This window comes from Propithecus coquereli, unplaced genomic scaffold (genome assembly GCF_000956105.1).
Source record: "Propithecus coquereli isolate 6110/MARCELLA unplaced genomic scaffold, Pcoq_1.0 Scaffold88, whole genome shotgun sequence".
Classification (NCBI taxonomy): Eukaryota; Metazoa; Chordata; class Mammalia; order Primates; family Indriidae; genus Propithecus; species Propithecus coquereli.
Genome location: NW_012155062.1, coordinates 2,927,934 through 2,952,283, shown reverse-complemented (window position 1 = coordinate 2,952,283; position 24,350 = coordinate 2,927,934). Strand labels below are relative to the sequence as shown.

Below are 24,350 nucleotides of genomic sequence, written 5' to 3'. Positions count from 1 at the left end.
TCTTCAGTTTGTGACCTGGAGTAACACAGAGGAGAGTAAAAGATGAGGAAGCCAGGATACCTGTGCTGAGCGTGCCAGTGCCCGTGTTAAAGGCTTTACATACATCACAGTCTATTTAATGTTCATATTATCCATAGTGTTTTATAGATAAAGAAGCTGAGGCTCAGAAAGGTTTAGGTCAGCTCAAGAAGCAGCGGCTACAAAGTGGGCTGTGAACCAGGTGGATCTGTCTCCACAGCCATGTTTCCAGGCGCTTAGGGTGCTCCATTCCATCACTGCTCTTTTATTCTCTCTTCCTCCCCAGCCCTCAGCACCGACTGCAGACCCAACTCGATTAGTTAATTCCTTCGGCCTTCCCTGCTACATCCTGAACCTGAGTCACAGTGTGTGGCTTCCCCGCAGGATTGTGTGAACTCCCTCCCACACTGCCTGCGGGCATGGCCGCCTCCAGTGAGCTCAGGGAGGCTTACCTGGGACAGGAGCCCCATTCACCCTCTTGCCTTCAGTTGTGAGGGTGCTGAGTCTCGGTTCTCTGACATCCACATGCCTTGTTTCCTCTCTAAATTTGCAAAGATGGTGCCTTTCTGGTGACAGACAAAATGTGCCCTTTGCATGGCAAATACGTGCAGATCCTGCCCATCTACACACACACACGCAAAACACACACACGGAGTTGGGAGGCAGTTCCCCTGTTTTCAGCTGCTGTTATAAATTGCTATTTTAAATTTCAGTGAGTGGAATAATAGCAAAGTGATCATCTCCAGTAAATGTTGCTGGCCTTTGTAAAGCATGGCTTGTTCAGAGGCTTTGTGATTTACAGAGGACACAGCTGGTGGCCAGCAGAGCTGTAGGAATGTGTGGTCTCCTGGGCCTGGTGGAGCTAGAGATGAAAAGAGCCCAGAGCTGGCACAAAAGCAAATAAGCGCTCTGACTTTAAATAAAGCATCATAATTTATAGGAAGCCTGGCTCTTCAATCCCAGTGAGATACACGGATCAGTAGCGGCTTTTTGATGTGGGCATAATTGTCAATTGGTTCCCACTGTCTCCTTGTATCTCAAGGACTGGGGATGGTAAGAAATTACTTTAAAACACAGTCCTGTGATCTATAGTCGTATCACACGTATTTTGACAAGCAATTCAACAGAGTTTAAACCTGAAACTCTGCTAATCACGCACAAGCTAGGCCGGTGCTGATCTGGAAGAGGTGGTGGGCTCGTGAGGAAGACGAGGTGACTAGAGGCGTGGGGAAGAGCGGTGTCTCTGCTCTCCCTTTTCCTTGCCTACCCTCCTCCCAAGGCTCAGGAGATTTTTCATTCTTACATTTTATTTCCTTTGCATCTTTCAGTCTCATTCATCTCAGTAATGAGTCTGCCTTCCCGCCTCTCCTCCCTCCCCTTCCCCTGCCACTGGGGAAGGACTGAACAAGAAACAGGCTGCCTGCTACAGAAAATAGGGAGGTGGCTGATAGCTGTTAATGACTTCTCAAATTCAGAGCGTTTTACACCCTTCATCCACAGAGTACTTTCTTCTGTGGGGGAGCGGTGTGGCGAGGGAGTTTTTTGCCTTAAGGATATTACTTTTGTCAGGTTTTGCTCTTCACTCTCCCCGTTTTCTCCAGTTGAAGTGATGGCATGGTGGAGAGCTTGGGCATAGGAGCTGTTAGCTAAAAAGAGCCTGTAGTTAACACGAAGTGCAGGAAACGACTGATGTGAAAGGCGCATTCTCTGGGCTGCTTGTCTTCCCTGACATGTGAGCCTGACAGTGGGAGTGAGTGCAGGCTGCTTCCCCCTCTCTGGGAGACCCTGGCCAGGTGCTGTGTGCCCAGGGCCACTGGACGCGGCTGTCTCCTAAAATGACACTCTTAAGAAAGGAATGACCGTTAGAAGGTGATATCGTAAGAGCTGTGTCATTATTAGGGCTCATGGTAGGACTAGCTCAATAAATATTTATAAAGTAACTTTCCCAAATTTTCCAACACTTTTGTATAAAGGGAGAAAAAGTCTCCTAACGAGCTGATACTAAAGGCTTGTGAGACGGGATTGGGGCGGGGAGCTGATCTGTTACAGTTAGCGTGAACCTCTGTCTTCCTAGCAAGAAAGGGAGGAAGGAAATGAGAACTGGTCCTGCTAGTCTAATGAGGAAGCTGTGCCTAAAGAAGGGAGAGGGCGTGAGGGAGAGGAACCTGTGGGCACTAGAAATCATCAGCTGAACTCCTCAGATTTCATATGAAACAGTGGGCGCCTGACAAGGAACAGGAGAAAATCCCAGTTTAGAACTTGGCATCAGAAATCAGAGTGGTGCTGTTGCTCATTTCCACGTCGCCAAGCCTCAAAGGAGGCAGCTACTTGCTGGAAAGTTTAATCAAAGACAAGAAATGAAACCTCTTGGTACAAATGTATACAGACACATACTCTGTAGATGTACATACTCAGTTTATGCATTTGAATCACTTCAAATGTCTGTCTCAGGAGACTTTATTTCTTTTGTTTGATTCCATCCCCCTATCCCTCTTCGACCCTTGCATCCTGCTGTGTATCGCCTGAGCCTTGGTGGACCACGGCCTGAGAACCGTCCTGGTGGGGTGCAGGGGTGGCTTCCATGCAACCCAGTTCAGTGTCTCTGACTGGCTGTCCTTGCTGAATGAAGCAAGCGCAGGGGGCTTCTCCTTGTGCCTCTATCCTCAGCCCTCCTGCCTCCCGCAACGTGGTCACCTCAACCCTGTTCTCCTGACGGTCTGCAGGTAGGGGACTCTGGGCACTTTAGCAGAAACTATTAGAGGAACTGCCTAAGCGATAAGGAGTACGTAGTGCTTTGTGAATAATGCAATATATGTATATTTTTTAAAGCTAGCCTCAGGCCATCAAAGGGCAGTGTTGCTTTAGGATATGTATGTCTGCCTGACTTCAAAGAAATGTTTTTGTTACCAATCATGTTTAAAATTACTTTCTAAAGATCTCCATGTGATTTTTTTTTAAATGATGCTCTTTGCTACCTAAAATATATATAATTACACCTATGACATTTTATAACTAGGAGACTTGCTACAACATATGTTCTGATGATTTAAAAGAAGTAAAGCATCTCTTTCTCCGGTAAACATTAATTGATCTTTAATGATCTGTTTTGATTTTCTTTTAAAAGTTATATCTTGGGCTCTCAAAGTTTTCATTAATGCTTGCTTAAACTTATGTAATGCTTGGTCAATGAAAATATCGTCACCGTCTACCTATGTGGTGCAGGCTCCCATGCAAATGTAGGGGACAGCATTTTAGTGTTCCCGGTGGTGCCTTACAAAAGCCTTATTTCTGCTCCCTCTTCTTACCCACAGGACTCCTTAACAGGCCATTGTATTTTCTAGAAGTGGGAAAGGATAATGTTACTAGGGAAGCAAGAAAAAGAAAAGCAGCAAGAGCTTCTTTTCGCTGACCAGTCAACTGGATATTGACCACCTGTCTTCATGGGAAAGAAATAGATGGCAGTGAATAAGCGAGAGTCTAGTTTTCCAAGAAGCTCAATGATTTTCCCCAATCAATACAGCTCATCAGGCCTCAGAACAAAGGCTGCGGGAGGTGGCAGTGATGGAAGTGTCTGTGTGTTCTTTTGTGTATTAAACCGTAAGACCCAGGGGAAACAAGGCTTCTTTAGCTGTTTTTCTTTAAGGGCTTATTCAGTGTATTTAGGGGGGAAAATCCGTTCAGATTTTTTTTTTTTTTAGAGATCTCCATAGATTGTATACTGATGAGCAAATGTACTTTTGAAAGAGATAAACACAGTCAAGTAAGAAAGCCTACCATCTTTTAAAATGTAGATTAGAACAGCATTTTGCCATGGCTTTTTGCTTTTTGCTGTTGGCTAAGGTTTCATTTTTTTATTTGTTATTTATGGATTGGGTTTAGATGAACCAAAAAGAATGTCTCGGTGCTCAGATTAACCTCTGGCAAATAAAGAATCATAACTATCCTCCCATAAATGAACCCTGTTCCTAATGTCCTGAAAATAACACCAGACTCTCATAGGAATGCTGAACTGTCATCTGAGAGGTTATAATTAACGTAGATAGAGTGATGCCAACATATTCCAGCCGCCGACAGAGAAGATCTATCCAAACCAGCAATTTTTAGCCCTTCAGTCCTTTCATCTTTAAGCTCGCTGTGCTTTCATGAAGTAGTACACTAACACCAGAGCAGTGTGTCTCTGGGATTTATGGCTGGGGTGGCGGCACACGAGGGCATAAAGTGTTTCATTACACCTCCTTTTGTTAGTACTGCCCTATCTCCCGAGCTCCACTGCTGTACACTATTTATTCAGATAAAGTCCAATGTTCAGGGTGACTAATCGCTGCACTGTGTTCCAGATGGTTTGATTACAGGATGTGGTTAAAGTGACTCTTCAAACATTCAGCCCAACAGTAGGGCTCTTTAAAAAAAAAAATACTGCATTTTATGGTCATGTGACAACACTTACTTTTGTTGTCCCGGTGCTCCATGTATACTTGGCATAGGTAATGGGAAAGTCCCTCTGCTTTTTGGCTGGCAAGTTTTTTATGGGCAACCTTAGTTGTAAATTTTAAATTTTCCCAAATAATTATAAACTCACAAACTTTGTCCCTTGAAGAAGGCTCTGTCTGAAGCTGGAACAACAGATAAGTGTACAGTACAAGATTCAACTTTTTAAAAAGTACCAGCATGGAATATAACAGAGTGACAACAACAAAATATCGGGGGGAGGGAGTTCCAAACAAAGGAATGGTGATAAATCACACCTTGTACAATAGCTACATTGTGTAAAAATGTAGGGTAATATGATATCCAAAATATATGAACTTTATCCTGTATTCATGAAACCAGAGTATTGCAGCATTTTTATTGTCACTAATGTTTCACTAGAAAAAAAATACATAAAAGGAAAGAAATGTGTAAATTTAAAAAAAAAGGGATTATGGCATAAATGGGTTACAATTTGGTGTTATTAGAATGAGGTTTCTGTTTTCTGCCTGAGTGCACACCAAGTCCAGCCAGATGTGGTGGTCTGAATAAGAGTTCAAAAAACTTCTGTCTGATTCCAAATCCAGCATTTGCAATGCTTGGCAAAGACTTCTATCCCAGGGATGAGGCGCTTGAAAGACTCTGAAACAGTCTTTAAACTGTAATGCAAACAGAGTTATGCCTACCCACTGGGAAATCAGGCATTTACCCAGTTCTCGAGGAAACAGCTTCACAAATACCAGAAATAATAATTCATAAACCACATTTATAACATCTTGGGAGCAAAATCTCTCCGTGGAGAATGTCTATCATCTATAAGCTAGTAGGGGATTGTGCCTATTGAAAAAGTATGATAATAGAGAAAAGAAGTCACTGAGTAGGATTCAGTCTAGACTGTCTCTCATCAGTTCCCGTGTAGTTCCTGGGTGTTTGATGAACTCTCACTGTGAGCTGGGCCTGTGCTCCCAGGGCCTGCAGGTGCAGACACCACTCCTGTTTTTAAGGAGTGTCATCTGGTTAGAAGAGATAGGCTTACTGTGTATATGAGCGGAGTAAAATGTGAAGGGGACATCAGGGTAGGACAGATAGTCTTACCGGTGTCCAGACGTGGTAAGAGCATTTGGTGCTCACCCAACAGATTGAGTTGCGTATTCCTGGTGGGAGGAGATCCTTATTGTCATTCAGCGTCCCAGATGAGGGAGACGTAGCCACCTTCAGCTTGAGGCCTTCGCAGTCAGGGTAGTCATTTCCATCGTAGCAGCAAGAAAGGGAAGGAGAGTGGAAAACATGTATGGGAGGTTCTTATGGGCCAGGCCTGGAGGTGGCCTGCGGTGGTTCACTCACTTTCCTTCGTGGGACTTGGTCACACGGTCGCATTGGATCGATAGGACAGCTGAGAAAGAGTGTAGCTCTGAACCCAGAACGGGGAGGCAAGCACGGCTCCTTACGAGCACGCGCCAGTGAGAGAACTGTGCGTGCGGTGCCCAGGCGACCCCGGAGAGAGTGGCCATCTTCCGGCGGTCTGTGCGTGATTGAGGGGAGGGTTCATAGAAGTGACACCCTTTGAATTTGTCTCCATTTGCTCCTAATTTATTAGGAACTTTAACTTTCCTTGAAGATTTGGACAAAGGCATCTTCAAGGTTTCTTTCAGGGGAATTAAAAGTGTGATATGCAGAACAGTTGAAGAAATTTGTCTAGGCTGGAGGGGGGAAAGAAGAGAAGAAACCAGAGGTGAGGAGAATGCCAACATAGTCACTGTGCTTGCCTGGATGAAAGAAAGTCCACCCAAGGGACATGGGTGGACTGCCTGTGCTATCAGAAGGCACAGCCAGGACCAAGGTATTCAAAGACAAATTTAGTTTAACACAAGGAACAACTTTCTAACAAGATGGCTGGAAAATAACTGGGCAGTCCTGAATGGGTGCTGGTGAAATCCTCTATCAGTGATGAAGCTAGAGTAAAAAGGGACACATGCAGAGACACACACACGCATGCACACACACACACGTACTGAGGGCTTTGCACCAGCAGTTGGCTTTCTCATCTCATAGCTATTGTGTCATTGGGGCTTTGGCCCATCGTGGTCCTCTTAGTCTCGTAGTACCTTGCAACCGTAAGGCTTCCACTCTAATTACTGACTTTCTGCAACTTGCACATTATTGACTCCGATTCCCAGTGTAAGTCCCTGTTTGCTTGCCTCTGCTTCAGGCGCTCATCTCCGGACCAGTCAGATGAGGTCAGGGTTAGGATCACTGATCTAGGAGTCTGATCACGCAAGGCTGCCCTCTGAGCAGGGACTGTGGGCAGGGCAGGCACTATGAACATATCACATCCAGGGTATGGTCTAGTCTAATGGGATGGCCTAAGGGGCCTGCTCTGTAAATGCAGATAATGTGCAAAACTATGCTTCCAATTCTGGATTATAGTGAATGCCTGTGTCCGGTTTAAGATTGCAGACTCTTGAAGTACACAGATTGGGTGGAATTCCAACTAAAACATGGTTGATTCCATAGCCCCAAAGAGGTACCTAATGTGTACCCCATAGACACAGTAAATGTTTGATACGCTTGACCATCTCCTTGGAAACTCTGTACTGAGGAAATAACAGAACACTGTGACTGGAATCCTTATGAGATCTCAGGGCTTATTTGGCTTCTATAGGTAAGAGGCTGAAGTTATATAATAAAGACCTTGTTCTTATTAAATGTTCTGTAGGTAATATGCCTTTGAGGGCAGCATCAGATTCTGTATCTGGATCTGAGACAAAGTGTTAACAATACAAAGAAGAAAAACCATGTGTGGTGAGCACAGTCTCAAACCATCCATTGTACTGTTCCGCTGTAATTCTTACTTTATTAGTAATAAGCCTCAGATATATTTCAAATATAAAATGCTGCAGTGCAGGCATTAGTTCCTTGGGAAAGACCATGTCCAGTCCGTGGATGGAAAGGGGAGGATAATAAGCCTGTTGGAATACTCGCAAATACAAAGATGAAAAGGACTCGCATAGTGTCCTTAGCACCTGCCTCACACGCTAGGTGTTTGAAAGAATAAACGTGCATTAAAACAACATTAAATTTTTTGGAATAAATGTATACTTATTTCCAATTTATATAAGATAGTGAGAAATAGAACTTTATGCCCAGATTTATAAAATTCCAATTCGTACTCTTAAAGGACTAATTTTCAACTTGGACATTTGTATAGTAAGTATAGTCTGCTTTCTATGACCATGGGTTACATAATGTTCAAGATTTTAAGATTTCAGCAAAATGATCAATCTGTCACATGTTTTAGAGCTAACACACCACGTTTCCCCTTGGCCCTTCACAATAGGGTGTTGTCTAAACATAGACTCTCTTACAAAGAGACAAGACGCTGTGTCGTTTATATGAGAAACATTCCTTAAGCCTTCATTCCTACAGAAAGCAGCAGATTTGGCTGTGGAAACATGTGCGTGTGTATATTCGCATGTGAATTCTAGGCAGATTTAAATACTCTGTGGCATTGTGAAGCGGCTTGTGCATATAAAGAAAGATAGACACAAGCACACGTACTTAATTAGCATTGCTGGATGGAGGCTATTCAGAGTATCTCCCTGGGAGTAGAACATTTTAAATACGGAGTGCTTCTGGAAAAATAAGGGTGACTTATTTAGGCCTTTTGAAGTTGAAAATGGACTTTTCTTTCCAGGATTTTATTTCCTCCCAGTGCAAATCACAACAGCATCACTTGTCCCTAGACAAGAGGTCTGCCTATGTGGCTTCTAGAAAGAAGCAGGAGATGTGAATAATTTTACAGTGTGGAAGTTGCAAGTGCAGTTCAGCCTTTGCGACAGCTTCACCCAGCAGCCCCATAACCGGTGACTGACTGCTTGCTGTGGGTCCCCGCCGTCTCCGGCCGCAGGCTTCCCCGCGCCTGCTTTGAGAGCGCGAACTCGGTTCTGAGGGGACTGGCGCGGCGTGGGTCGGGTGGGGAAACAGCGCGGCCAGGCAGACGTGGGCTGTCCTCGCACGGCCGGCCCGCCCTGGGGCGAGGAGCCCGTGCGGACCGCGGAGCGGCCGGCGCCCCGGGGCGCGGGGTCGCGGCTTCGCCTCCGCCGGGCGGGGCTCTCCCCGGCCGGCTCAGGCTCCCGGCCGCCCTCGGCCCGGCCAATCAGACGCGAGCGTTCGCGGCGGGCGCTGGCCAATCCGCGGCCCTCGTTCGCTGGAAACGCGAAGCCCTTAGGGGAAAAGCAATAACAAAAGCCTTTCACTGCAGACAAATGTTAAGTGTCTGTGCAGACTTTTCCTGTTTTTAATTTTATTACTGCAAGAATGGAGGGTTTGTTGTTTCTTTCATGTTTCCTTTCAAGCAGTTTTAATTATACATTTGTGCTACATCAGGGACTCCAGAACGCAGTGATCCAGCCTATTGCATCTAAAGCTAAAATGCAGTAACCTGCTGGCGATACAGATATATTCCTGCACTGTAAATGTAGCTGACATGCTAAAGAATTTTAAGCAGCTGCAAAGGTCCTTGACACCACACACAGTGCCCCAGAGAGCAGATGATGAGAAAACCAGCTCAGTCTTCCTCTTGGCCTCCTCTCCCACCCCCTCCCCTTTCCTGAAGGGATGTGCTCATAAAGAATCCTTTCCTCCAATTGTTCTGTCTTGTGCACATTTTGACCAAATGCCTAATTACCATTGATTTTCATCGCAATATGAATTTTTATACTCAATGGTTTAAAAAAAATGTCCTCAGGGAATTTCAGTGGAATCAGACGTGATTTGAGGAAATGCTTGCTTTGCTTCATCCTAGCCTTTCCCCTGCTAGCGTATTGCTACAACTGGCAGAATTTACCCTGAGTAAATTCAGCTGTTGCCTAAGTAATAGCAACATCGACCATATGGGAAACAATTTTAAAATCTCCTTTTGTGACTTTGAAAGAAATTCTTCCTCCCCACTACTTGAGTCCCAACCATTCAAACATTTTACCTGCTGTTAAAAGGTTCCCAAGGAAATGAATCTTACCTTGTGAGGTTTCCCTTACCGTAAAGGAGCTCAGTACAGGTTTTTTGTAAAATTCAAAATGGCAGTGGTAACGCAAGAGAGCAAACCAGCTACAAGTGGACTTTGAGTAATGTTCTCTGGTGTTTCCAAGAAAGAATGGGAGTAGGTGCAGAAAAGAAAACAAAGGCTCACTTAAATATTTCATTTCCTTACCCTAATATTTTATGTATGTCTCAAAATCCAGGTCCTATTAAAACACGCTTTAAAGGAGTGATTTTTTAAAAATATGGCGCTAGTCCTCCAGAGAAATAAAGAGGATGTTATATTTTGTTTCTCTGTGACATTTGGTATACTAAGTGCACTTAAGTTTAGTGATTCACAGATGCAGCGCTAAATTAAATTGTCTGTCTGCAAAGCAGTTGGGAAAAGCAGAATGGCTTGCAGGAAACAAGTGTGTTGGTTTTGAGATTTCTCTTCTAATCCTTTGTGGCAAATGCTTACCAAAGTTGATTCTAAAGATAACCCCAAGAGCAAATCTATTGTGCACATTTATTTTCTTAAGAGGACTATTTTAGGAGTCCTTAATATGAAACAAGACCAAACAGTGAAACAGATACCATAGCAAGGCTGATTATTGTCTCACAAAGTCAAAGAGGGGAGGATTAGGAAAGAGAAATCATAGCTGATTGTCTGCTATCTGGACTCTAAGACCCTACTTTCCCCTCTATGCCTATTTTTATATACCTGCATAATTTTTTCTTAATATTTAATAAAAATTCCCATTATTTTATGCTGTTGAATTGGAAACAAAACCGATTGCTTTCAGTCACCTTCTGGTTTAAGCGCTGGTAACTGGCGCTTAGTTTATGTTGGCTGCTTGCCAAACGAAAGCAATTATGTGTAATAATAGAAAAATTAAGAGGTGAGTGTTGCTGTTTTACAGCAGGACATGGCAAAAACCATTTCCTTCTGTCAGCAGTATCTTGATTACACTCTCGCACACAGTCTCACCCTTTGGTACCACATGCGCACGCGCACGGATGCACGCACACATGCACACTCCCATTATTTCCTGTGGGTTTTAACTTGAGGTCACCGAAACCAGAAAGAGGAAGGATGCAAACCACAGCTTTTGAAAGCAAATTGGAATAGAACTTTGCTGGTAAAAAATAGTAATAATAAATGAACTGGAAATAGAGTAATCCATACTAACCGTGATCCTTCTTCTTCCCCCACCTCCCACAGGTGTCCTAGTGGTCAATGTCACGTGGAGGAACAAAACTTACGTGGGGACCCTACTGGACTGCACCAAGCACGACTGGGCCCCTCCCAGGTACAAACAGAGTCTTTTATCTCTCTCCTCCTTCCTCTCCTTCCCCCATCCTCTCTTTGCAAGGAAACTAGAGAGAGAGATTAATAATACATAAAAGTCTGCCTGTAATTGAAACCAGGCAAAAGAGAAATGAACAATTCAGGACTGAACACAGTAAGATGCAGATGCTGGATTTCTTTTCTATCAGAAGTTCTCTACTCCCCACCCCTTCTCTCTCTTCTTTGTTTTCTTCTTTTCTTGAAATGGGAATTTGAACTGGATTGGAAGCTAGCTACCTGAGCTGTTTTCCTTTCGTTTTCTGAGAAAAAATATAAGCCCTTGGTAGCCTGTTCCTTTGCAGGTGTTGGAAATTGTCAGTGGAAGGATAGGGTCTCCTTTCCTTGGCTGGGCCCAGCCCGTAAGCTACCGGGGTGTTGACTCCTCTTGACTCCTCTTTGCTGCGTTGTGTACCTTGTGATTTCACCTGGCTCTTTACAGGATGCTCATTTTGACGTCTGTTACTTGCTTCCCTAGGTTTTGTGAGTCACCGACAAGTGACCTGGAGATGAGAGGGGGCCGGGGCAGAGGGAAGAGAGCGAGGTCTGCCGCAGCTGCCCCGGGCTCCGAGGCCAGCTTCACGGAGTCCAGAGGGCTGCAGAACAAGAACAGAGGGGGGGCCAATGGGAAAGGGAGGCGGGGCAGCCTCAATGCCAGCGGACGAAGGACACCCCCAAACTGTGCCGCCGAGGACATCAAAGCCAGCCCTTCCTCCACCAATAAAAGGAAAAACAAGCCTCCGATGGAGCTGGACCTGAACTCCAGCTCCGAGGACAATAAGCCTGGGAAGCGTGTGCGCACAAATTCCAGAAGCACTCCCACCACTCCTCAAGGGAAACCAGAGACTACTTTTTTGGACCAGGGCTGCTCTTCTCCAGTGTTAATCGACTGTCCCCACCCAAACTGCAACAAAAAGTACAAGCACATTAACGGCCTGAGGTACCACCAGGCTCATGCACACTTAGACCCAGAAAACAAGCTGGAGTTCGAGCCCGACGGCGAGGACAAGATCTCGGACTGTGAGGAGGCGCTGAGCAACGTGGCGCTCGAGTGCAGCGAGCCAAGCACAGGTGTATCTGCTTATGACCAGGTGAAGGCGCCAGCATCCCCTGGCGCTGGGAACCCCCCTGGAACCCCCAAGGGAAAGAGGGAACTGATGAGCAATGGCCCGGGTTCTATTATCGGTTCTAAAGCTGGGAAGAATTCTGGCAAAAAGAAGGGCCTTAACAATGAACTGAACAACCTTCCGGTAATCTCCAACATGACGGCCACATTAGACAGTTGCTCAGCGGCAGATGGCAGTCTGGCTGCCGAAATGCCTAAACTGGAAGCAGAAGGATTAATTGACAAGAAAAATTTGGGAGATAAAGAAAAGGGCAAAAAAGCTAACAATTGCAAAATGGACAAAAACCTTTCTAAACTAAAAAGTGCCCGGCCCATCGCCCCTGCCCCAGCCCCCACTCCCCCACAACTAATTGCTATACCTACCGCAGCCTTCACGACCACCACCACGGGGACCATACCCGGGCTGCCCTCCCTCACGACAACTGTCGTTCAGGCTACACCAAAGAGTCCTCCATTAAAACCCATTCAACCAAAGCCCACAATTATGGGAGAGCCCGTCACCGTGAACCCCGCCCTGGTGTCACTCAAAGACAAAAAGAAAAAGGAGAAGCGGAAGCTAAAGGACAAAGAAGGGAAAGAGACGGGAAGCCCCAAAATGGATGCCAAGCTGGGGAAACTAGAGGACTCCAAGGGGGCCGGCAAAGACTTACCTGGGCATTTTTTAAAGGAGCATCTCAGCAAGAATGAAGGGCTGGCCAATGGGCTGTCGGAGTCTCAGGAGAGCCGCATGGCCAGCATCAAAGCCGAGGCCGATAAGGTCTACACTTTCACAGACAACGCTCCCAGCCCTTCCATAGGGAGCGCCTCGCGGATGGAATGCAGCACTTTGGTGAATGGGCAGGCGCCACTGGCACCCCTGCACGTGTTGACCCAGAATGGCGCAGAGACTTCGGTGGCCAAGACGAGCAGCCCGGCCTATTCGGACATATCCGACGCTGCTGACGACGGCGCTTCTGACAGCAGGTCGGAGGGCATGAGGTCAAAAACCAGTTCCCCTTCAGATAGCATTTCTGGCAAAGATGGTGTCGTAAAAGGGCATTCTGCAACTGTAGCACAGTCATCTCAACTGAAAGAGTCCCATTCTCCCTATTACCATGGCTATGATCCCTATTATTCCCCAAGTTACATGCACCCCGGACAGGTCGGCGCCCCTGCAGCGGGGAATAGCGGCAGCACGCCGGGAATGAAGATCAAGAAGGAGTCTGAGGAAGATGCGGAAAAGAAAGACAAGGCCGATCAGTTAGATGCTAAGAAAGTGGACCACAGTTCTGCATCCTTACAGCCCCAGCACCAGTCGGTGATCACCCAGAGACACCCCGCCCTGGCCCAGTCACTTTATTATGGCCAGTATGCCTATGGGCTCTACATGGACCAGAAGTCTCTGATGGCCACCAGCCCTGCCTATAGACAGCAGTACGAGAAGTACTATGAGGACCAGAGGCTGGCAGAGCAGAAACTGGCCCAGACTGGGAGAGGCGAGTGTGAAAGGAAAAGTGAGCTCCCCTTGAAAGAGCTGGGCAAGGAGGACAGTAAACAGAAAAACATGCCATCGGCCACAATCTCAAAAGCTCCCTCTACTCCGGAGCCTAACAAAAACCATTCTAAACTAGGGCCGTCAGTGCCTAATAAAACTGAGGAGACAGGTAAATCGCAGCTTCTCTCCAATCACCAGCAGCAGCTTCAGGCCGACAGCTTCAAAGCTAAGCAGATGGAAAACCACCAGCTTATTAAGGAGGCTGTAGAAATGAAATCTGTCATGGACTCTATGAAGCAGACAGGTGTAGACCCAACCTCGAGATTTAAACAAGTAAGACTGTGGAGCGTGGCCCCAACAGAGAGAGCGCAGTCTGACACTTGTACATGTCTGGGCTTGATCTGGTTAGACTTCTGACGCAGGAAAGAAACCGACCTTACGGTTTTTTCCTCTTCCCCTGAAAAGCGTCTTAAGATTCTTAGGAGTTTCATGTAGCTGTAAAGTGTACATTACTCACTATTTTCTTGTCATGTTGTGCAGTAAAAGGACTGTGGGCATGTGCTTTGCAGACATGTGTTCCATGCCACTCACTCACTCTGTGACTCGGACAAGGTCCCTTAATTTCTCACTTAGCATTCCACTACGGGACTGCTGAATTGCCTTCTGACCCTCAGATTCTGAATCTGATCTCAAAAATATTTTTCTTTTACAAATTTCCGAATTTCTACTGGCATCTTCTCAGACTATTAAAACTGGGTCCCCAAATTCACATTTCCTATTCATCATTTTAATAAAATTTGGGGCCCAGCTGTCTTTGACGTAGGGTCTGAGATGCTTACATTTCTGTTTTATCCTCTGTGTGAGGTGCCCCTGAGCAGAGCTCAGTGCTCGCACGTGTGGGGAGAGCCAGGAGGGGTGGGGGATGGGCCTCAGCGGCCGTCCTAGGGCCCGGTGCTCAGCCAGCCTGAAAACACCTAAAATTGGTCACCATGAAACCACCATGTGCTAGCACTTTCTGTCACAGCTTAGACATCCTGACTCACTGCAGCACCTGAGCATCAATACTGGTATTTCCCAACACCACACACCCCTACCCCTGCCCCGTGCTCCAGACCCCTGTGCATCGGAGCAAGAATCCTTCCCCCACACACGTTTCTGCCCAGAGTTGGGGCTTAGGCCCAACTGTGAATGTTCCCTTAGGGCCTAGGTGCCCAGTGGGTTTATGTCATGAATGGCTTGCGGGTCACAAAGGCCATTCAGAGTTCTCACATGGCCCACTTCCACGCCTAAATCAGGCTGTCGCTTCACAGGGCTGCATTAGAACAATACGATTTGGGGAGTTTATAAATGGCTTTGTTTTTCTAATAGAGAAGCCATAATGTGTGCTATTAATTTGAAATTTTGTTTTGATTAAGATGTTGTTGGCACATAATGAGAAGTGAGCCAATATATTAAGCCTCAGCTGCAATAGATGAAGAAAATGTATTAAGAGACCAAGAGTTTTTCCTCCTAAGTGATGTTAATAGTCATAGCAATTACTTAAATTTACTATTATTAGCTCGAGTTGGAGTTTTTAATATTCCTTTTACCTATGCAAGGTATTAAAAGGAAAATGAGGATTGGATTAAATATGTCTGAGAATGTTATTTAATGTTGAGAAATGACATTTAGGGCCCAGCTCTGAGTTCTAACTGACCTTAGTTTGAAACCCATCTCCACAACTGGGCAGGAGTGTGACCTTGATATTGCTCGAACTTTAAAAACTTTGGTTTTGTCTGCTGTACAAGGGATCAGTAATAATCCCCACCTCAGACATTATTACTTTGTGACAGAAGGAAATAAAGCTATTAGCACAATGCCTAGCACACAAATAAATGTTAACTTAATATTAGAGTAGTGCTGTCACAATGATAAATAAGTTTTCTTAAAAATGGAAATTTTAAAACAAATCTGTTCTGTTTTCTTTTTAAAAATCAGGATCCAGATTCGAGGACATGGCATCATTACGTATACCAGCCCAAGTATCTGGATCAGCAAAAGTCAGAAGAACTTGATCGAGAGAAAAAATTAAAAGAGGATAGTCCAAGGAAAACTCCTAATAAAGAGAGTGGTGTGTCCAGCCTTCCTGTATCATTAACGAGCATCAAAGAGGAGCCCAAAGAGGCCAAGCGTCCTGATTCGCAATCAATGGAGGAGAACAAGCTGAAAAATGATGATCGAAAGACCCCTGTGAATTGGAAAGACTCTCGGGGAACGAGAGTGGCTGTGTCTTCACCCATGAGTCAGCATCCGTCGTACATACAGTACTTGCATGCCTATCCTTACCCACAGATGTACGACCCCAGCCATCCTGCATACCGGGCTGTCTCTCCCGTCCTAATGCACAGTTACCCTGGTACGTGTTGTGGCTTCTAACTGTATTGGAGGGAAGATGCTATGTTCAAATATTAGCTGTTATTATAAAAACTCAAGATAAATTAGAAGCTTTAGGTATGACATTTGTTTTGCTTGTTTTTATGCTGCTTAAAGTCCCAAAGATGAAACAGATTTAATACAAGATTTTTTTTTAAATGAAATGTCAAAAATCCTCCGCTGTAGTTTCCATAGTCTCTGATGTCTTCTGTAGCTGTTGGACTGACAGATACTTTATTGCCTATGAAAATATTCTAAGCACTTACTGTCATAATCATTATAGTTACTATTGCTTTCACTTAAGCGGACACATAAATGTATGAAATGGCTGTAAGCTCAATGCTGTTTATAACCTCCGTTCATCAGGATGAATTAACTGGGAGAAGAAAATCGGAGAACCTAGGTACAGTTTAACGATGATGTAGCTCATTCTTAATGTAGCCCCCTATTTTAAGATCTCTGAGTCTTATCCCAAATTCATGTGACCCAAATGATTTTTTTTTTTTAAAGATGTAGCCCATAACTTGATATGGCATTTGTTGTTTATCTGCAGGGGCCTACCTCTCCCCAGGATTTCATTATCCTGTTTATGGGAAGATGTCAGGGAGAGAAGAGACGGAGAAAGTCAGTACCAGCCCTAGCATCAGCACGAAAACAACCACTGAATCTAAAGCACTGGATTTGCTCCAGCAGCATGCCAGCCAGTACCGTAGCAAGTCTCCTGCTGTAAGCCTCTTTTTGTTGTTGCTTAAAAGTACTGTGTTGTGGGGGAGAAAGGGGATCAAGCTAGACAACAGTCTTGAAATATAAATGGTTTTGGAACCCAGCTGTGATTTCAGGATGCTGTTTTATCCTAATACATAAAGAATGGAGTGTCAAAAGTAAGATACTTTTACACGAGGGAAAATTATTGTTAAAGCGTGTATGGTGATAGCAAGCTTTTCTGCTGCAAAGTCTAGTTATACCTCGCTTACCTGGGAGGATGCTTGTTAGGTGGAAATTTAAATTCATAGGAACCAGCGTTTGGTGTGAAATATTTCTGATAAAACTTTGAGAAATTAGGTAACGGAGAACTCTATTGTATAGCATCCTTGTAAGCAAGCAGTTCAGAGGCCATAAACTGTTGACCTATTGGGGAAATCAAGATTTTAAAAAATGTTTTCTTTGGGGACAGCTTTTAAAAATCAGATTTCACATACAAATTCAGATGGTCTCTTTCTCTTAAGATAATAGAAAATCTGGTCCAAAATGACATGGCAGATTGATGGGAACAAGTGGCCCCGCATAGGCAGTATGTCCCACTCCCGCCAATGTAAGCATGCATGCAAATAGACCCTCCCAGCCTGCATCACTCGTATTTGTTGTTAGCTTGACTTCTGTAGAGATTTGAGTTTTCTGCTCCTGCTGTTGACCGTTGGTATTCGCATGGTCAACATTCATGATGGGGGTTCCATCACGAGCAAAGCTGAGGTCCCATGATATGTAATAGCTGTTAAGTTTATTCAGGCACTAATTGGAGTCTTGCCAGTGTGCAGTCAGATGCAAGAGTGAGTCACTTGGCTAAGGAGTGAGGACTGCATCTGCTGTGTTTTGGCCTTGACTCATTGTCGTGTCCCTGTAACTCCACAGTAGTACAAATGTGTGTCTTTGTGAAAGATAGCTGTCTCCCCCGAAAAAGCCACTGCTAGTTCTAGAGACTGTTATGAAGAGAGACTAAAGACAGGCTATGATGGTTCTTAGCTAGAAAAGAAAAGTTTAAAGTAAATTAAAATACAGTATCTGTGATATGAATGAGTCCGCCAGAGATTCTATAAAGAAGCTTAGAAAAGGTGATCTGTGAGTCTTTTTCTGTGAGTCCTCCTAGTACAAAGATTTTTTGATAACGAGAAAGAGAACTTTAGAGCAACAGTGGTTATATTCTAAAAGGTAGAAATGTATAGGAAACAGACTTTCCTTAACCAAATTATGATTTGGGAGAATGGGAGCTTCTCTATCAGTGTTTAAAATGGAGAGATTCAGAATGTGGGCATATACTTTAAATTGGCATATAATATTAGGATGTCTATTTTCAGTAGAGAAAATGGATACAGAAATGTTTAAAATTAAGAGATAGGTTCTCCCCACAAAATATAAATGAAATGAAAGTGTAATTAGAAATTTGACCTTAAAGAAATCTCCGAAACTACTTCTTTTCCTTGTTCCATATGTACAAGTTGTTTCTGGGAGGATAGCGGGTGGATTCTTGACCTGCAGTTATGAGTGAAATGGAAGTCCTCTTATTTCCGTCGTTTGGGGAAAACGTTGATTGGTACTGCTTGGCTTACTTTGGGTAGAGTAATTGTTTAGTTTGGCTTAACCCCAACTGAAACTAATGCCCGTCTTTTGAAATTATCTTCAATTAATAAAGAATCCTAAGTGTCTCTGCGTCTACTTTGTAATCAGTAACAAAGGGGGTTTAGTACTACAAGTTGTTTCTCGGAGATTTAAGGGGGGAAATTTTCTCTTTTCTGTCGCAGCCTGTGGAAAAGGCTACCGCCGAGCGGGAACGGGAAGCGGAGAGGGAAAGGGACCGCCACTCCCCCTTCGGCCAGCGGCACCTGCACACGCATCACCACACCCACGTGGGCATGGGCTACCCACTCATCCCAGGTCAATACGACCCTTTTCAAGGTCAGCGGCTCCATCCTTATCGTGTCTTCGTCCATTCTGCTTTGAGAACAGTGCTAAAACTGCCTTTCAAATCTTAAAATAACAATACTGAGCTTTGAGCTAACATTAGCTCTGGGGATGGTTTTTAACAGTTATTTCCTAGTACTTTCTAGTGACACAGTTAAGGCTAGTCCCACATCTTTGTATTCTATTGAGACGTGAAATGGCTACCACTTAATAATTGTCACTGGTTGATGTTATCGGAGGCTTACTGTTATCTCACAGACTGAGGGTGGCGGCCTGTGTCTGGGGCACTGAATATAACAATCAGAAGATCAGATATCTACTTCAGGGGAATTGTAGAAAAAAAGGGAGGGACAGTGGGAGGCTTTGAAATTACTTGTCCTGATTTCTGCAGGCCTTTTAAGTTGCTCTGTTCCCATGGAAGTAATGGAATTAACATGATCAGGTTTAACACTTTTTAGAACCTAATTCCAGGACTCTTCACAGCGCTTCACTGCTGTGACTGTTTCACTAAAGATGAGCTTTGAGAAAGAGAAACATATTTTAAAAGCCATAGAATTGATGTGAGGGGTCTTCAGTTTGTGACGTGGTAGTTGAACATGTAGTATTTGTCCCATCTCTGTCACCTCATGGGGGTAGGTGATGGCAGCATCTTTACCAACAGATACATTTGCTAGGATCTTGCTTTCTTAGTGGGCTCGGGCTGCCATGGCAAAGTGCCACAGCTTATATCACATTAAGCAACAGAAATTTATTTTCTCACCGTCCTAGAGGCTGGGAGCTCCAGCTCAGGGTGCCAGCAGGGTCAGTCCCTGCAGAGGCTTCCCTCTGCAGCTTGCAGGTGGCCACCGTCTTGTTCTGTACTCATGTGACCTCTTCCTTGTGCATGTGCGGGGGTAGGGAGCTGGAAGAAAAAGAGAGCTCTGGTGTCCCCTCTTATGAGGATACTAATCCTGCCATTTTAGGACCTCACCTTCACGACCTCATGTAACCTGAATTACCTACTTATAGGCCCTGTCTCCAAGTACAATCACACTGTGGGTTAGGGTTTTTCATTTTTTATTTCAGGGAGACACAATTTAGTCCGTAGCACTTGCCAAGGTGCCTCTTACCTTTCTATATGAATATAAAGTAAAATGATATGTTTGAAGGTATTTCCAAAAATGGGAAGTGATAAACAAACGTGGAGGGGTCATTTTTATTTATTTAACTCTTGTTACTTGGTGTCAACTAATGGTGTTAATAGAGACCATCTCTGTTTCCTAAACAGCTTATATTGAGTGTGAGAAGAACTTGGAAAGAAACGAGTTTTATTTCTAATGCATTATATCTATATAAAAATAAAGTGTATATATATATATATATATGAACAGGAAATCTTACCACTTTCAAGATATTATTGTTATTGTAATGTCTTAAATTATTAATACCTCTGGAAAAAGAAAATATATCCAAATAAAGGACATAGAAGGGGAGAGGGTAATCTTCCCTAGGTTTGTATTTGTTTACTCTGTTTTTCCCCAGGACTGTTTCCTATAGAATTTAAAAAGAATTCTCTATTAGGCAAATTCATGCCATTTGGAGCTATTACAATCTCTGACTGCTGCCTTTGTCTTGCAGGATAAAAGTTAAGAATATTTCTAGGTTTGATTCACTGATTCCATGTACCTTATGGAATGCATCGTGTTCAATCACTGGGGAAAATGTTAAAGTGATAAAAGTTATTACGAAAGTATTGTATTCTAAGCAAATAGCATGCCGCTTCTATAATTCACTGTGACTTTTGATTCCTGCTGTTACCTGGTACCTATTATTTCTCCTGAGCTTCCTATTCAGGAATGCATGCAAACCATTTAGCACCACACAGAGCCAGAGAGATGGAATGCTATATCCTCTTTGAATAGCTATTAAGAAAACCACAGAGTATTTGATAAAGGGATAGATATTGGATAGACCAAGTTGTTTGCTCTCTGTCCTTGCTGCATGAAACATTTCCTGTGTGTGTTTAGGAAAGGACACATTGCTGCTCCTGGGTCTGCAGCCTTTGCCCCTGGGCCTGTGTCTACTCTTACCTTTCTAAATGTCACAGAACCTGTACATTTTTCCCCCCATTAGGCTTGACCTCTGCTGCCCTCGTTGCCTCTCAGCAGGTGGCTGCCCAGGCATCTGCATCTGGGATGTTTCCTGCACAAAGAAGGTAAGTATCCTCTATATTTTGAATTGCTTTTCTAAATAGAGACGTGTTGATAGTCAGGAGGAAGCAAGTGTAGGGTTTTTAGACCAAAAACTTAGCTCCTTGGATTTTGTATCATTATAATGAATATGCTTATTATGCCAGTGTGCTTCTCGTGCAACTTACATTCTGTGAACCTCATTCTGTGAATGTGTTGTAGATTAGTAATTAACTGATTCGGTTTTTACACAGTTGACATTTTCTTAGGTTATCCTTACAACTTTGTTAAAATAATTCACCATGACATGACTCCCTTTGTTTTATCATGTTTAAAGATAAAGTCGCAAATGGAGAAATTTATTTTCATAATGCTAAAGGTAATGTTTGTTCTTTGATATTTTTAATTATTCCTCAAGTTGTTTTAAGAAGGAAAATAATTTAAAGGAATTAAATTATTAAGATTATAAAATTAATTTTTTCACAATGTATATCATTACCTTGTGTTTTCACTTCTCTGGAAATGAATTGATTAAATGGCATTAAAGTAAGCTCGTCAATCATTCCGGTTTTCAGGTTTGCACTGTCAAATGTTGATAGAACCCTGTGCTAAGATTTGCTTTTCTTTTGCAGAGAATAACAAGATTGGAAATGTACGTTGTCATGTGACTGGATCACATGGGGAAGCGCTTTATACAGACATCAGTTCCATGGTGTTAATTTGAAATGCCTTAATGGCAGGCAAAAACCAGTCATTTCATTTTTGTAAATTACAGATTTTATCACAGAGTAACAAATGTTGCTGTAATTAAACTTCTGTTTTATATATATATACGTATACATATCTGTATATATACATATATATATATTCTTTACTTTTTGTATCAGTAACCAGGCTCGCACACACAGGGTCTGCTGCCACGTCGCAAACCACTCAGTAAAGGAAATAAAAAATGTATTTGTCATGTTGAAAAGTGTTAGCCACAAAAGGCTGCTTACTTCCTTTTCCTTTCCTCTGAAATTGTAAATAAATAATGTTATGTATCAGTGTGCCTGAACCTTGCATATCCTTCACATACTTCCCGGAAGCCCCTCAGAAAGGCTAACTGTGATGATGACACTTTGGTACAATTTAGATGTCTATTTGGTGGCTCCTGTTAAAGACGCATCAGTGTAAAATGTTCCTATAGTCACTGTTTGTACTTGTGTATTGTGGAAAAAATACTTTTGGAAGGCATGGGATTGCCAATACCACAAAAACTGTGTTGTATATAATGTAAAGATTAAAATGGGGAAATAATGAGCATCTGTGAATAATGAGGTGTCATTTTTTGATAATCTTGAATGGCAAATAACCCAATAGCCTGCATACCAGAGACATCTGTGATTGTTCTATTACTTGAATAGTCCTGCAGTCTTTTTTTTTTTTTTTTTAATGTTTACAATTATCCAGTTTTAGAAGAGAGAGACTTTAACGCCATTTGCCTGGTTACTTGTTTTATGCTGTAATCTAGTTTATTTTATGTAAAATGTATATTGAATGCTTTCCTTTTTTATACCTGCCTTAAATAATTTGGCAATCAGAATTAAAAAGGTTTTTTTTTTATAATGGCTTCTTGTCTGTCTCATGTTATTTCTAGCTGGCTGATAGTGATTCTAATTTTCAAAGAAGGGTTTCTTAATCAAGAATGGTCAATGCATAGAGTACAATGCACAGATACTACCTTTTATTATACACAGTTTTAACAACCAAATAGTGTATTTAATTCAGTGAATGTATACATATTTACAGGGTATTTACTCCAGACATGGGGCTTAGCATTGCTACAAATTGGCAGATACAGGTTTCTGTGGTATGAAATGATACTCAAAAGATGTAAATCGTATGACAGGTAGTGGATAAAATGTATAAAAAGTCAGTGAGCTAGCAGTCATTAAATTGATATACTAGAATATTTTATGCTAAAGTTTGACTACTTTCTCCCTTCTTCCCTCTCTCCCTTCCTTCTTTCAAACAGTCCTTACTGAGTGCCTGTTTTATCCCAGGCACTGTACAGGGTGCTGGACATGGCAGTGAACAAAGCAGACAAAAACTGTACTCACAGAACTTGCATTTTTTAGTGGATGAGATAAACATATAATAAAATCTGTGAGTAAATGCAGAGTTTGGTAGTTGGTTGGTAAATGCCATGAAGAAAAATGAAGCACGGAAGGGGCATAGGGGATGTATGGGCAAGTTTGTAGCTGTAAATAGAGTGGCTGATAGAGACATGAGGAAGGGGGTCCATGAATACATCTGGGGAAGAAGCATTGCAGCGAGATGGAAAGGCAAGTGCAGAAGCCCTAAGGTGGGAGTGTGCTTTGTGTGTCTGGAATGGTTGATTTCAGTGATTCATTCCAGCTGTAAGTGTCATTACTATAATTGCCAATGACAGTTCTACCACTTGGTTTACTAAAAAGTTCTTTAAATTGACAGAATTTGTCCTGATATAATCTGGTTAGTTCTACCTAGAGGCCTTTGCTTCACAAATGAATAGATGATTTTTGCGATCAGAAAGAAATCTTTCCTTTGCTTTTCAAAGACCACCTGAAAGTGTGACATTTGCTGCCTGCCTTACAAGTCTAGTCCAGGTTCTTAATAGATTTCAGGAGGAAGATACTTTTCTCCTAATTTTCAGTTTATTTTTCTTTTGAATTTCATCTAGATTGTCATTTATAAAAACATTGTTTATGGTGTTTATTCCTGCACCTAAGAGAGTATTTCTCATATTTTTCATCTGTTTAAGCTGTCAAATGTTTTCCGTTCTTACACCACATCTTGATTATCCTTGAAGACCTGTTGTAATATGTCTCACACAGTTAAACAAGTAGGTCTCTGTTCAGGTTATGGTTTGCAGTGTGTCTCTTGGTTGCCTATGTGCTGAACCCAGTTCTTGACTAACCCCTTAACTCTCGAAACACAGCAGTGAAACTAAGGTCATCTTACATCTTCACCAGCTGAATTATCATGTTCCTGTTGGTAACTGGGTGGTACTGGAGTTCCTGATGATTTCCCTGCTTTTAGTGATACATATTTTTTAAATCATACATATGGAGGCCAATCTTACCTTTGAGCTGCGAATCTTACCTTTGGATGTGTATTTATTATACATACTAAACTTTTAATCACTTGTAGTTGGGTGGTTAAATAAATAGGGTTATAAACAGGTGCATTAGACAGTGCTTATCCCTGCTACTGTAATAAACAGGAATGCTGATAAATACTAAGAGATATATGACCAAAAGCACATTGTGATTTGAATAGTTTTTCCCCCTAGGCTTTTACTGGAACATTATTCATGACTGGTTTACATTAATCACTAAATGAAGTTTTGTTTCTTCCTCTTACTGTTACAGTGTTGTCTTTGCTGATGACAACATGAATTGCCAAAGGCCAGAGCTTGTTTATATCATATGTGCCATTTCTCTGCCTGAGTATATAGTCAGTAACGAATGGTAAATTAAAGATTCCCAAAAGACAAGCGTGCTTGGCTCCATTATATTACTATGATGAATCTGCCATTAATACGTTCTAATTGTTTTACTTTTATAGACATAAAATCAGTCCCCTTAGTGACTAATAATAGGGTTTATTGATTTTACTAAA

The 24,350-nt window shown here is 42.9% G+C and overlaps 1 protein-coding gene across 2 annotated transcripts in view; it reads left to right on the top strand.

Annotated features, from left to right (window-relative positions):
* ZNF608 (zinc finger protein 608) overlaps positions 1 to 22,314 on the top strand; it is a 106,063-nt gene extending 83,749 nt beyond the window's left edge. Inside the window, exons 3-9 of one of the 2 annotated variants that reach the window (XM_012664334.1) lie at positions 10,727 to 10,814; positions 11,328 to 13,782; positions 15,427 to 15,844; positions 16,415 to 16,587; positions 18,378 to 18,531; positions 20,650 to 20,731; positions 21,338 to 22,314. In XM_012664334.1, coding sequence (XP_012519788.1) covers positions 11,359 to 13,782; positions 15,427 to 15,844; positions 16,415 to 16,587; positions 18,378 to 18,531; positions 20,650 to 20,731; positions 21,338 to 21,344 — 3,258 coding nt within the window. In that variant the 5' untranslated portion in view covers positions 10,727 to 10,814; positions 11,328 to 11,358 and the 3' untranslated portion in view covers positions 21,345 to 22,314. The remainder of the gene's footprint in view (positions 1 to 10,726; positions 10,815 to 11,327; positions 13,783 to 15,426; positions 15,845 to 16,414; positions 16,588 to 18,377; positions 18,532 to 20,649; positions 20,732 to 21,337) is intronic. The other variant, XM_012664333.1, reaches the window with a different exon arrangement.
* The last annotated feature ends 2,036 nt before the right edge of the window (positions 22,315 to 24,350 follow it).